General features: G+C 40.1%; 1 protein-coding gene across 1 annotated transcript; it reads left to right on the top strand.

Moving 5' to 3' along the window:
* Positions 1–1,010: 1,010 nt before the first annotated feature.
* LOC122776096 (troponin I, fast skeletal muscle-like) lies at positions 1,011–5,000 on the top strand. Its single transcript, XM_044036474.1, has 7 exons — positions 1,011–1,091; positions 2,253–2,285; positions 2,425–2,461; positions 2,906–3,034; positions 3,846–3,935; positions 4,019–4,192; positions 4,584–5,000. Exons 2-7 carry the CDS (start codon positions 2,278–2,280, stop codon positions 4,659–4,661), a joined length of 516 nt encoding a protein of 171 aa, XP_043892409.1. The 5' UTR covers positions 1,011–1,091; positions 2,253–2,277; the 3' UTR covers positions 4,662–5,000.
* Positions 5,001–13,393: the final 8,393 nt, after the last annotated feature.

Below are 13,393 nucleotides of genomic sequence, written 5' to 3'. Positions count from 1 at the left end.
TTGTAAACACCAGAGTCACAAAATAAGTCATTTGAATATTCCTGTGTGCCACACAGACTATGGATATAGGTGTGAGTGGTTTACCGAGTCACAAACTTCAGGTTCCAGTTGGAAAAGGCTGTCGAACTGACATCATAGACTTACATGTAAGCGGGATTGGATTTCATTAGCCTTTTGTCAATTAGCCATTAGCGTTTCAGTGAGGACACAGCAAACACAGAGCTGAGTTATATTGTTAGGTTAGTTTATGATGCTGAGGGATAACAACTTTTAACTATTTGTCGTTCCACATCGAAATAAACACTTTTAGTTGAGTGAAATGTCATCTTAAATATTATTTTGAAATCTTTTTCTTAAAAAAAGACGGCCCCCCCTCAGTACACAAACATTAAATTGATATCCAGTCCAATTATCCGATCATCTCGTTCATCTCTGTTTCTCAAAAATGTAGAATTATTACTTTGAAAATAAAGAGAAAGTTCTCAACTAGGATCAGGACATACATTTGTACAATTTGTATTTGTATCAAGAACGATGAAGTAAAAGAAAAAAAAAGATTCATATTTGTCCAGGAGATTTTGAAAACATTAAATTCATTCAATTTAACATATGACAATACAATATCTCCCTATCTTATGACTCCATTGTGGTTGAAATCATTGTTAACAAACTGAAATAACTTCTTGCAAAATTCAAGTGGGAAGGCAGAATGAGTCCCGAGGCTTCAGGAGTCTGAAGGAGTGTCACACTGGCCTCACTTTGTTCAGTTTGGGTTTCTTTGTCTCTTGTAACTCTCACACTCCACCCCAAAATACAGCAAATGTGCATCCTCAAAGCTTCAGATAAACTTGAAAGTCTGTTCACTGCGGAGAGGGCGGTTAGCAGAGTGGGGCTGGGCTGGGGTGTATTTCAGGAGCTCGTCGGCCCATTGGTCTGACTCGGAATCCATTTCCTTAAAGAGGATCTGGGCAATTTGCTGAGGCATCGCAACCCACCATATATACCCTATTTCATTTTTCACTGTCTGTGGCTTTGGCAGTGTCCTCTTTTCTTCCACCAAGTGTGTCTTGTCCTCTTCCTCTTCTCTGCAGGTGAGAAATCGTACTTTTTGTTGTCTTTTTCTTTGTTTTGTTTTTTTAAAATCTCATCTCTGAGAGCAGCATCTTTTACTTTACCAAATAAACAAACAAAGCAATCCAAAAAAAAAAAAAAATCTTAGCTGCAGCCTCATGTCAACCAGGCACCATTGCATTTTAAAAAAAACAGGATCTTAGGCTTTTGTTGCTCTACATTTGACCCATGGTGACATCCTGAACTCACTTTCCACATGTTTACCGTGACATCTGACCTTAGCTGACAGACCGTCATTAGACGTGTTCACCTCCACTGGTGTGTTTTATGAGCCTCGAAGTGTTTGCAGCGCTCAGTGTTAGCGGGTGACTGTCACTCTCAGACGGCTGAAATGCCACTTTGTCACCATGCCTCACCAAGAGAGGGGAAAAAAAATTTAATTTTAAATGTTTAGGATAATTTCACAAAAGATCATTTTAACAGGTGTCAGTGTGTGACGGTTAAAATTAAATTCCTTAAAATGTGTGCCGCTTTTTGGTCTCAGAGAACGTGTTTAAAGCCGTAAGATTTTACTTTGTGTCACAATGGGACAGACTTAATGACACCTGACTGCTTTAATTAACTTGTAATTAATATGAATATTGAGTAATAATATGCATAGAATATGTTTGCTGGACATATCTTTTGTTAAGTTATAAAGATTGCAAAGTTGTTCAATTGAAGCTTCTCAAAAGCATGACATTATTATTTTTTTTAGATTCATTAAAAAAAATCTCTAAAAATGTTTTACTAGTGAAGAAATTTTAAACACAGCACCAGATGTGAGCCTCATATTTTACTATAAAAGTAATTTCAAGATAAAAAACCTTTTTTATCTTTAGCTAATGACATTCCTGTGCATATTTTTCCAAATTAACCCTTCGCCCGATCAGGCCGTAAACTGTTTAGACTCGACACTCGATCCCAAGTTTCCCAGTTTAGTTCAGTTGACGTCGCTGCTCTTCAGCTGTGGCCTCAGATCGCGTTACAGCGCAAATATTCTTGTCCATCCTTCTTCACCATAGCTGTAGAACATGCTGATCTCAGAGAACCCCACACTGCCCTGTTGATATGATCATCTGAGGTCAAAAAGACTGCGACTCTTTCCTCCCCTCAGTGTGTTTCTGTGTTTCTCCGTGCAGGTCGTGAACCACAAATACCGCAAGGATGTCTGAGTAAGTCTGAGCGGCTGAACAGCTTATCCATCACATTTATACAAATGACCTCGATTATTCCTGTGCTAAAAAAGCTTTTAACACCATGAACACAGAATGTAAAATAAACTGACGTGTGACACGTCCTGTCTCCAAACAGGAAAAAGATGACCTCGAGCCGCAGGCATCACCTGAAGGTAACCCAAACACTTCAAAAACACGCCTTGTTGAAAGGATTTGGGGGGATTTTCTGAGCATAGGAGCTTCAAAAATATTAGTGTTGACCAATTTGATCTGCTCTAGATCTAATGGTCAACTCGAGCTAGATCTAGACTCAACTACTACTACTCTTACAGCCTTATTTAGTGCAACAGCTCTAATGGGCTATAGCACAGATCATCAGAGAAATTAATTGATAAATGGTCTGTATTTATATACCACTCTAGTCTTGATAACTCAAAGCTGATTTACACTACAGTTTTGCCATTCACACCCATTCACTCAGCATATTTTCTATCACTCATCATCCATACCCATGTACACGCTGCCCATCGGCATGTAGGAGGCGGGAACCGAACCCCTAACCTCCGAGTTACATTGCTCACAGTCATTTGCACGTGTGTGTGTCCTTTGTCCTGCAGAGTCTGATCCTGCAGATCGCTCAGAACTGGCTCGAGAAGGAGAAGAAAGATGATATCGCTGCAAAAGAGGCCTACATGGCCGAGCACTGTCCCCCCCCAGACACAAGTGGAGACCAGGCCGCTCTCATGGTCAGAGGAGCACAAATGTCTTCTGATGAGGAAAAGCATCACTATGAGCTTCAGTTAGAATTTAAGAGCAAGGGATGTTTTATTTGGGGGGAGAAGAAGCCCAGTTCATGCAGCTGTGTCCATGGAAGCAACAAGCTGATTCAAGCTACTTTGTTGACTTTTAGATGACAGGTGTTGCAGAGAGTGAAGGGTTTATTGTACAGATGTTCTATAGAACAAAGGAAACTGGTCATTGTTGTGAGGACAACCAGCACTAGGCAAATACAGGATGTTAGGCGACTTAAAAAGCACAATTTATTTATAAAAGAATGCTCCATAATATCATTTGTGAATTAATGTTCTGCTAAGAAATCAGAACAAAACAAAACATACAAATACAAACATCTGAAAATGTCCCATTTTCAAGTTTTCTTCATTAATATTGTCTGTACACTATTGTCACTTGAAATTGCTGACTATATTGTGAATTTGTTAAACTTACCTCCCCATAATTACACCCACAAATGCAAAATGCGTCACAGGAACCACAGAGTTGCTGAATGCTAATGAAGCGTTTGATGGAAAGACACTAAAATGTGTTACCCTGAATGTGGAACACTTGCTACGGACATGTCTGTCCATCTAGTGGTCTTCAGTTTCGAGTTAAAAATAGATTTTTGCTAGATTTTTATTCACATTTACTTTCATGATCACTTTCACTATGACATAGATAGTCACAGCCTTTTTTGGCGTGTTAGCCTTGGCTCAGATATGAATCAGACCGCTAAAGATATGTAAACACACTCTAATGAGAACTGTGTTTGTATTTCAGGAAGTCTGCAAGAAGCTCCATGCCCTCATCGACACCCTTGATGAGGAGCGGTACGACGCACACTCCAAGGTGCAGAAGGCCGACAAGGAGGTAAAATTCCCGTGACAGCATCGCAGCACCAGCAACTTCCTCAAGAGCAGCAAACTCATCTACCGACTTCTTTTGTCTCCCAGATTGAAGACCTGAATATCAAAGTGGTGGACCTGAGAGGTGTGAAGAAACCCGCTCTGAAGAAGGTCCGTATGTCTGCTGACTCCATGCTCAAGGCTCTGCTGGGCTCCAAGCACACGGTCAACATGGACCTGAGGGCCAACCTGAAGCAGGTCAAGAAGGAGGTCAAAGAGGAGGTGAGTTCAGTGTGTAAGCAAGTGATGTGTGAGAGGTTTGGGTGGAATTATGTTCTTTCACTGTCCACTAACTTATGTCTACTTCATTACAAGAGGCTCACTTTTGGGTGTAGATTCAGCAAAACCTGTTGATATTCTTTGTACTTTCCAAGTCTGAGGTCTATCTATCTACCTATCTATCTATCTGTCTGTCTGTCTGTCTGTCTGCGATTGGCACCATGCCACTAACTTGTAGCCAAAACCTTCATATTTCAAATTGTCACTTCAACCTCAAGTGACTGGTGATGATAAGACATTTAGTGAATGTAAAATAATGATTTTAAGAGTTTCTAATAAAAATGATCTACAGATTACTGTAATAGATTATTTTTTATTTCCCTTCTATCTGCAGCCTACAGAAGCAGTCGGTGACTGGCGTAAGAACATTGAGGATAAGGCAGACAGGAAGAAGATGTTCGAGTCTGCCTAAACACCAAACAATGCCGCTTTTTTGTCATTCTCTTTGTATGAACTCCACGTGTCTTGCATCTGTTGGTTGACCCAGGTGGCTGTTTTTTCTGTCTTCTTTAAATCACTAAGCAGGTTAGTTTGTCGGAGAGGAAAATTACTCTGAAGGTGTCTGAAGGTTCCTTTTTTTTGCACTTTGTTTTCTCTGGAGGGGAGAGGAGGAGAATGTCGAGAGTTTCTGCAGGTTCACACACCGACACACGACACCAAGTCTTAAACTCCACACATTCAGGGAGACATTCTCACAAAACAAAATATGAAATGTTGAATAAACCAGAATAAAGTCAACTGTGGAAGTAAATGAGTATTGTTTGTTTTGTCCTTTTTTTTCCTATCTCACCATTTTCACATTCACACGATTAAGATGAAGCAATACTTATATTATTTTAAATTATTTTAATGTGGTTATTTAACACTTTGCCATGATACAAATTAAAATGTCTGTGTTTGTTTTGTATTTAAATTTAGTATTAGTGTTCTAAATTATTTTAAAAAGCACTTACATAAACCAATTATATGTATCCATAATTAATGATATATTATTAACTATATAATCAGTACCTGCAAATGTATGGTAGTAAACAAAACAACAAGCAAAAACACTCACAAATTATACAGATTTAAATTTGTATAATTTGTGAGTGTTTTTGCTTGTTGTTTTGATATAGATATATAGGTTTAGCCCATATCTCCACTCCACGATGCAAAAAGGAAATCAATTGTCAATTAAAGCTGCAAGCAGCATTGTACAGGCCCTCGCAGTCGCCCTCCTGCCAGTATGCGGCGCTATTTGACTTAGTTTTCACATGCTGATGTTTTCTGGACAGGTCTCTTATCTCATGTATGATGTTTCGAGCAGATCGGTCAATGTACAGCAACGTTACAGGCCACTTCCTGTTATGTGGCGAAAGGGCAATGGTTGCCATAGCTACGCCCTTTTGAATATGCAAGACCCCCAATTTTCGTCGCCTAAAAAATGCGATCCCTCAGAAAGGAAATAAGAACTCCAATACGTCCTTGCACCGCTGTGTGAGTGCTCGGGTCCTAATAAGCAGAAATGATATCTCACTGAATCAACTGATGGTTCTTCATATTCAGCGTATAAAAAAGGTAATGTATACTATTTAAATGTCATTTTTTCCCCGAACACATCCATCTTGAAACTACAGTATATTGATAGGATTAAGGGTCCTCAGGAAAAAGAAAATTAGGACCGTTCTCCAACGAGTTTCCTGATTTGTTAAACATCACTCAGGAGCTTCTACAGCTCAGACAGATCTAGCTGACTCATACAGCTGGAGCCTGGCTTTTGTGTCAACTCATGGTGATAAACTAATGTTTGACCGGAAAATAAAAACTCTCGCAAATTGTTGTTCTGATTTTCAGGAAACCAGAGACTCTGGTGGGATTAAACCGGGATTAAATCCCTATATCTACAGCAGCAGCAGCAGCAGCAGCATTAAGGTGACACAGTATTTACTTTCTTTGTTGGTCTACTTAACAGGAGATAGCTGACATAATGTGACAGTGGCTGTTTAGTTTTCTTGTTTATGTGTTTTCCATGTGACTTTTTTGATAACATATTAAAATAATATTTGTGAATTACCCATATAACTATTCTTGTACGAACACATTTTCATTTTTTTAAGGACCTGAATGTGTGAGGGCCACAATCATGAAGATAAAGAGTTCTTCTTCTGAAAACAAACAGTTTTACCACCATCACCATCCATACAGACCAGCTCCCATCACAGAGCTGATTACTATCACTTCCTAAACCCATTAAGTGCCTGTTAATTCTTCATTGACTCACTGCTGGTTTTCGGGTGACACACACACGCAGACGTGCCCTCACACTCCTTGTATGGTGCACTGAGCTGCTCCTCTGGTCTGCTGTGGACCCCGAGGCACTGGGCCCTCTAGAGTTTCCTCTGCAGCTAACTTTGTCCTCTCAGACTCCATGGGAATGCGAAGAGATGCCCCCCCGAGTTATATTTGAATCATGTGACTTCACCGAGGCTCCCACTAAAAAAAACAGGGTGTGAAGGAATTCACAGTCTTGAGCAGACTGACGGTATTTTACACAGACAAAACAACCGTTGGATTTGTTTTTCCTCTCCTGTTGCATTCAGGTGCAGTTTTACACAGTTCATTAGCCTCCAGCCTTGGACACAAACCAGTAAACAAGACATTCACGCTTGACCGTACATTTGCCTGTAACTTAGCGCTGCTGGCAAAATCATCATAAAAACAACCAGCTGCTCAGCACAACATGTTAAAGTGAGTGCAAAGGCAAAACATAAATTAACAACATTAAAATGTGCTCGTATAAAACACCAGAGCTTTAAACTTGTTCAGTGTTGATGTTTATGACTTTACAACATATCACAGAGCAAACAATGTCTTTCACCTTTTTATTTTTATTATTATTTTCATTAGTTAGATTCCAGAGAGGACCCATAATGTATATATCTAATAAAGTGACCGGTGTGTATTTCTGCCGTTGAAGCTGATCTGCGTCAGGGTTCAACTTCTTTTTGGTTCAGCATTCCTTGCTTGTCACAGGTGGTTGCTTGAGTTACTGTTGTGACTTTACTGTTTCTATCATTTTGAACCAGTCTGATCATTTCCCCCAGACTCTCTGACATCAGTAGAAGGCACACTCTGTTGCTCATTTCAGGACGTTCTCTGTAAAGATATGGCTGTGTGTGAATATGTCACTACAGAAGCTGTTTCAGAAATACTCAGACCACAGAACTCATCTGGCACCAACAGCCATGCCACGTTCAGTCACTTAGATCATTTTTTCTTTCTGCCCTAAAGGCCCAAATGCATTTAATTGCTGCCATGTGATTGGTTAATTTGAGATTTGCATTTAAATTACGCAAGTGGCTAATAAGTGCAAACTTCTAAAAACTTTTTATTGGTGAGAGCTCCACTGTGTTCTCCAGCTTTATCAGGAAATAGACGGAGTAATAGACGGAGGTTTACTAAAGCTGCTTTAAATGAAAACAGCTGCTGCTGAAAAGAAAATATAGTGTAAACGTCATGGGTTAGATGACTAAAGCAAGGAGCTACATGCATGAAAGAGGCCGATTAAAACATTGATTAGTGCAGCTTTAATTCCCAAATTCTATGCCTGTTTTAATAATAGCTTTGATGATTATCCGTTGTGCAGCTGGTGTGTGTGATGCTGACGTTACGTTGATGATGTCATGGCGTCCTAAGGTGTCCTGCTCTAACTTCAGCACAAGTTGGAGCAGCTGCCAGCGCTCACAGAGGAATGTTTAACCCATTAAGCCCTAAGCCTCTTTTTTTTAGGTCTCTGTTCGAATATTTCATACTCATAATAAAATGAGTATATCTCTGCAACCACACGGTCTATTTTAATACTTTTGGTGTCATGGTAAAGGAAAACATTGTGGGATTTGTTAGGATGTGTAAATATCAATGGAAGTGTTACTGGTAAAGAGCAAATGAAGATGGCACAGAAAAAAAAATGAAAATAATTCAGCTTCGCCTAAAAAAAAATATAATAATGATGAATATCTCTCTGGAATGATGGAGAATCAGCTCTAAACGCATTCAAATCAAAGTACAATCTGTGAAAATAATCTCTGCAAAGTTTGACTTTGATCAAATGAAGCAGCACAAAATTAGAGAGATTTTAGTGCAAACATTCCAGACGAGGACTCATTTGGCACATTTTGGAAACATCTGTGCCATTTGTATCCAAACTTTTATATAACTAGTAATGTTCAATAACACTATTTATTAAACTGGCATTGTTTCAAAGGTCCTGCAGAGTTTAATATGTTTTCCATTCGAGAAACAAACAGCAGATGGGTCCATTGAGAATCTCTTTTCTGGCCTGTATCTCAGTGAGGGAATGGTCTAAATGAATGGATCTCATCGGCTTCCTTAAAGTCAATAGAAGGATGCTGTCGTCTCTGAATTTTGATTGACAGCTTTGTTAGCCAATGAGAAGCAACAGAGACGTGCCTGGCTGCTGCCTTAGGATAGGGTAATGCTTCTCAAAACGTGATGATGTCACCTAGAGACGCCCAGAAGTGTTTGAATGTAACAGAGGAATGTGACAGAGTCAGTTTAACCGGGGAGCGCTTTGTTTGCATTTTTCGTGGAGGAACATTTTACACTTTCTGTTGTCTGTATTCTTTGGCTTTCATCTCTGTAATGCTTTGTCCTGTACTGCTTTGGCATCCACCGTTGGAAACAGCAGAGTCTCAGCTTTCATTTGGTTTCATCTAGTTTTGGACAAGATGGCGGAGTGTCAGCTCCAGAAATGCGGCGAAATTAAGTTTACTTACAAAGTTTGATGTGGAGTTATTCATTTAGGTGTTATTTGAGCTGTCTTTGTCACATTTAAAATTGACAGCCTTGTAGCCCAGATTTCGCTGAAAAATTTGATGCCTAGCTTCAAAATATTCTCTCAAAATTCATTTTTTTCGCGATCCTTATCGAAAATAGGCTGCACAGACTCTGTCAGAGTCGCCCAATTGGGGGACCGTCAGGCTTCAGTGAGTGACTGTCATTAAAAACTTGACCAGTAATGTTTTTTGTTTTTTTTCTGGCATCATTTTAACTTTAACTTTAAACTAAGGGGAAGTCCTGTCTGAGGTTCCTGCCCTGCTCTCCAGGATCTGCTAGTTTTTATTCATGTTGTTTAATTGTGTCCTAGTTCATTAGTAAAGAGAAACTCTTTAAACTGTAAACTCTCATGTACACAATAAAGACACGGTCATCTATCATTGTGTTTTCCCAGTAACTTCAACAGGTTTCATATTTCTATCAGTTATTTAAAGGCCACATAGACCGGAAGCTCCAATTAATGCTGTGTTTGTGTGTGTGTATCTGCGTCATTACCTCGTTTATGAAACCTTAAAGTTTCAGAACAAACAGTTCAGCCACTGCTGAGAAAATAGTGTTTTATTGTTTTCCAGGGCTCTGCGAAGCGGATCGGCACTTCCGTAATTTGATGTTGTCATCAGAAATCCTCACCACTCCTCTCACCACCGTAGCGCCTCCTGGTGCGGCACTAGTCCGGGCACATCCGGTTGCGTACATTGATCCGCAGAAGAAGAACTACTCTTGTAGCTGCTGAGATGCAGAGCATCCACCGTGCCAGAGGGGGAGCTGTGTATCTGAGAGCTGGCCTACCAATTACGTCACTTCCAGGTACCTGGCCAATCACAGGACAGTGGGAAAGCTCTCGGCTGGCCAATCACAACACAGTCCACTTTCTGGGGGTGTGATTTTGGTCTGAAACAGCGTGGCTGACGAGAGCGTCAGTGAGGAGATATTTTGATCGGCTCGTTTGCAGCGATTAGGAGGTTTTTAATCATGAAAACAAGTTAATATATGTAAGTAGACCTTCATAACTAACATATATGTGTGATAGAAGCATTCGATGTCACCTTTAACCCTGGATTTCCACTGGACACGGAACGGCCGCGGAACGGCAGCGGCCCGGTAGCCGTTGCAAATCACTTCCATTCTAATCAATGTGAGCATTCCCACCGGCCGTGCTGCGGCGCGGATCAGCAGCGGCCCAGAAGCAGCGCTATCGGCCGCAGCGCTATCGATAGGAATCAGTTCTATTTTTTCCGTTGCCGCTGCTGAACCTCGGAAATTTCAACGAAGCAGATCGCGCAAGACAGGAAGTCCGACACAGTATCAAAGTAAAACACTTCCGCTCCCCTTTCAAAATAAAACACAATACGCAGGTCACAACTTCACCTCAACGTTACGTCATAACAGGTGCTCCCAGGTCAACAGTCATTTGATCCGAGGGTCTCGGAGACAATGGACGACGAGAGACTGATTATGGAAGTGGAGAAATATAAAATCCTTTATGACACCACAGATCCTTATTATAAGGACAATGTTAGAAAGGACAAAGCCTGGTTTTTAATTGCAGGAGTTTTGGGAGTGGATGGTGAGTATAAAGTCCTGCTAAGATGATAAAAATGTGATTCTAAAAACTTTACAGAAAGTACTTTAAGTACTGTACCTGTAAACTGTTTAATTATTAATTAATATAGTACATGACATATTTCTTGCCTTGTCCTGATCAGTGCAAAGTTGCTGGACATTTTAATGACTTTAAAATATTATATATATAGAAATACTTGACTGAATAACTTTTTTACACACAGTCTATCGCGGGATCTCGCGTCCGTTCGAGATTATCGCGCGATCTTCCGTGAATACCGCTGGCTCCCAAGGCTCCGCGCCGCTGCCGTAATGCGCCCGGTGGGGATTGACGTTTGGGAGAGGACGAAGCAGAACCGCGCCGCGGCCGTTCCGCGTCCAGTGGAAATCCAGGGTAAGAAAGTGAAAACTGTATGTGTAGGAAAGTCTACTGTTTTTCTGTTGTATTATTTATCAAGCTCATTTACACCTTTGAGTTTCGTTTTAGTTTGTCCTAGTATGCTTTCCATACCTATGTGACGTCATATTCTCTTAACGAGGAGGTACGTTGATTCCGAGGTGTGGTGAAAATATGGTGGATACCAGCCGTGTGCGTTCATGCAGAAACGTGAGTTTACCTGCCTTGTTGGACAGTGAATGCTGTCATTACAAGTCAGTGGTCTTGTTTTCTTGCAGTTTGGCTGTTGTATTTTCGCTAGTTTAACTATGTTCATCCAGAAATGCATGTTATGTATCGCTCGCGGTTAAATGCCGTCTGGTCGTCTCGAGTACTGCAGTGATTTATTTTGTCCGCTAGATGGCGACATTGACCATAAAATACTGTGTTTTGGTAAGTTACTCAGGGATGATGTGTTTTGAGTTATTGTAATGCTGTTCAAGCCAGTTAAACTGGTGGTTAACCTAGGATGTTTAAGTCTAACTTCATTTGTATATTTTTGGTGATTATTTAAGATTAATAATTATATGCCGTTAATGTTATTAGTAGATTATGATCACTGGATACTACAATATATAATTCTTTTCTTTTACATTTACTTTAGGACCACACCTACACCCATACATGTCCACTGACCCACTTGTAACTCCAACAATTGATCATTAAAGAACATTAAGGAACCTGTGTTACTGGGTTGATTGGCCAGCCAAATAGCCTGACCTGAAAATGATAAGCCTTGGACTCATAAAAACATTTCCTGTCATGATTATCCTGACCAAAAATAAACGTGTTTAGAGATAGTTTTTTTTATTAATTGCAAAAAATCAATTTGACACTGTGAAAATGGCTTTAAAACACAATGAAATCTTTTTACATTTTTAGAAATTTAAGAAACAAATCGGTTATCCATAAACAGATGGAAAATGCTGAGATGAGAAAAGCGTGTTTTTTGGATAAAAACTAAATAACAACCAACATAGCTCCCTGGTAACTGATATGTATTATATATTATGTTGAATTGAAGCTGCCAACATTTCTGTGCTATAAGTCAGGCTGATGTGGGGGGAAAAAGAATATAGTATAAAAGAAGTGTTGTTCAGAGGTGAAACTGCTTCTCAATCAGCAAATGTTCATCAAGGTGGACAAAAAGACCAAATGAAGAGGACACAATGACTCTCTAATGTCCACCTAACAAGAAAACATGTCTGTACCAAGTTTCTGTTAGAGAGGGACATTTTGTGCCCAGAGCTGAAACCAATTGTTGCCTAAAACAGATAAAGCTCTTGATCGTCTTCTGTTCTGATGTGAATGAAGGGTCAGGTCAGTAGGGGGCATGTTTGTCCTGTTTTTCAGTAACACTCCACACCAGCCTGAGATATCACCAACTGTACTACAAATCCCACAGAGAATAAAAATGGTTTATTGGTTTAATTTACTGTATGCATTAATGCATCTCATCATGCTATATCCACTATACACTGCTGAAAGAGAGCATTTGCCTAATCAAGTCGGTTATGACGACACAGAGTAGTAAAATTCAGACCCTGGTGAGATAAACGAGCATGCTGGTGAACTTTCCCGAGAGAGTTTATGACCATTCGAGCACACATTCTGTAACTATGCAAACCAAGTGTTTCATCAGGCGTCTACTGTGGCTCATGTCACACAAATCTCTCAGGTGAAGAAAGCAGATGTGGTGGTCCTGGGGTGTTTCAGTTACATATTAATCTGTGGTTGTTGGAGGCTGTGGAATGAACATTTTAGTTTATAGGTGGACATTCTTGTAGTGAGCATAGCTGGTGGCATCCGTGGCATTGTTCCTTTTATTTCGACCAGTCCAACTGCAATTATCATGCTGTTGAGTCAGATTTTGACCACGTTGTAAACTAAATCTTGTGATAAATAAGCGTTTTGCATGCGCAGATGAAAGCTTGATTTTCAAACTCATGAAAATGATCATGTGTGCACTATAATCAGAAATGATGTCTCTCAACAGACTTCATGACTACAACCCAAGCAGCTCCTTCTCAGTGACCCAGGCTGTAAAGTCTTTTGGTGTCATCGTGTCCAGCCTGTTGGAGGTCATCGTAAAAGTACAAGGAGTGCTGTTAAATTTAGTGCCTGCTCAAAATCTCATTACTTTCACCACGTTTTTCCAGAGTCCCATATGGTTTCACTTTGACGACATTAGAGCTCACAGACTGAAGGAATCCAAACTCTTTTTCCTCTACACCACCTCTTGCATGCCTGTTGTCATCTCTGTATGGTGATTTATGCTTCTTTTTTTAATCCAGCTGTCCACTGTG

This window comes from Solea senegalensis, linkage group LG10 (genome assembly GCF_019176455.1).
Source record: "Solea senegalensis isolate Sse05_10M linkage group LG10, IFAPA_SoseM_1, whole genome shotgun sequence".
In the NCBI taxonomy this organism is placed as follows: Eukaryota; Metazoa; Chordata; class Actinopteri; order Pleuronectiformes; family Soleidae; genus Solea; species Solea senegalensis.
This window is presented reverse-complemented; position numbering and strand designations above follow the sequence as displayed.

Bases quoted from the DNA above. Each gene is read 5' to 3' on its own strand.
- LOC122776096 (XM_044036474.1), top strand. The intron at 3,035-3,845 runs GTCAGAGGAGCA...TTTGTATTTCAG, and splicing joins GAGACCAGGCCGCTCTCATG to GAAGTCTGCAAGAAGCTCCA. The intron at 3,936-4,018 runs GTAAAATTCCCG...TTTGTCTCCCAG, and splicing joins TGCAGAAGGCCGACAAGGAG to ATTGAAGACCTGAATATCAA.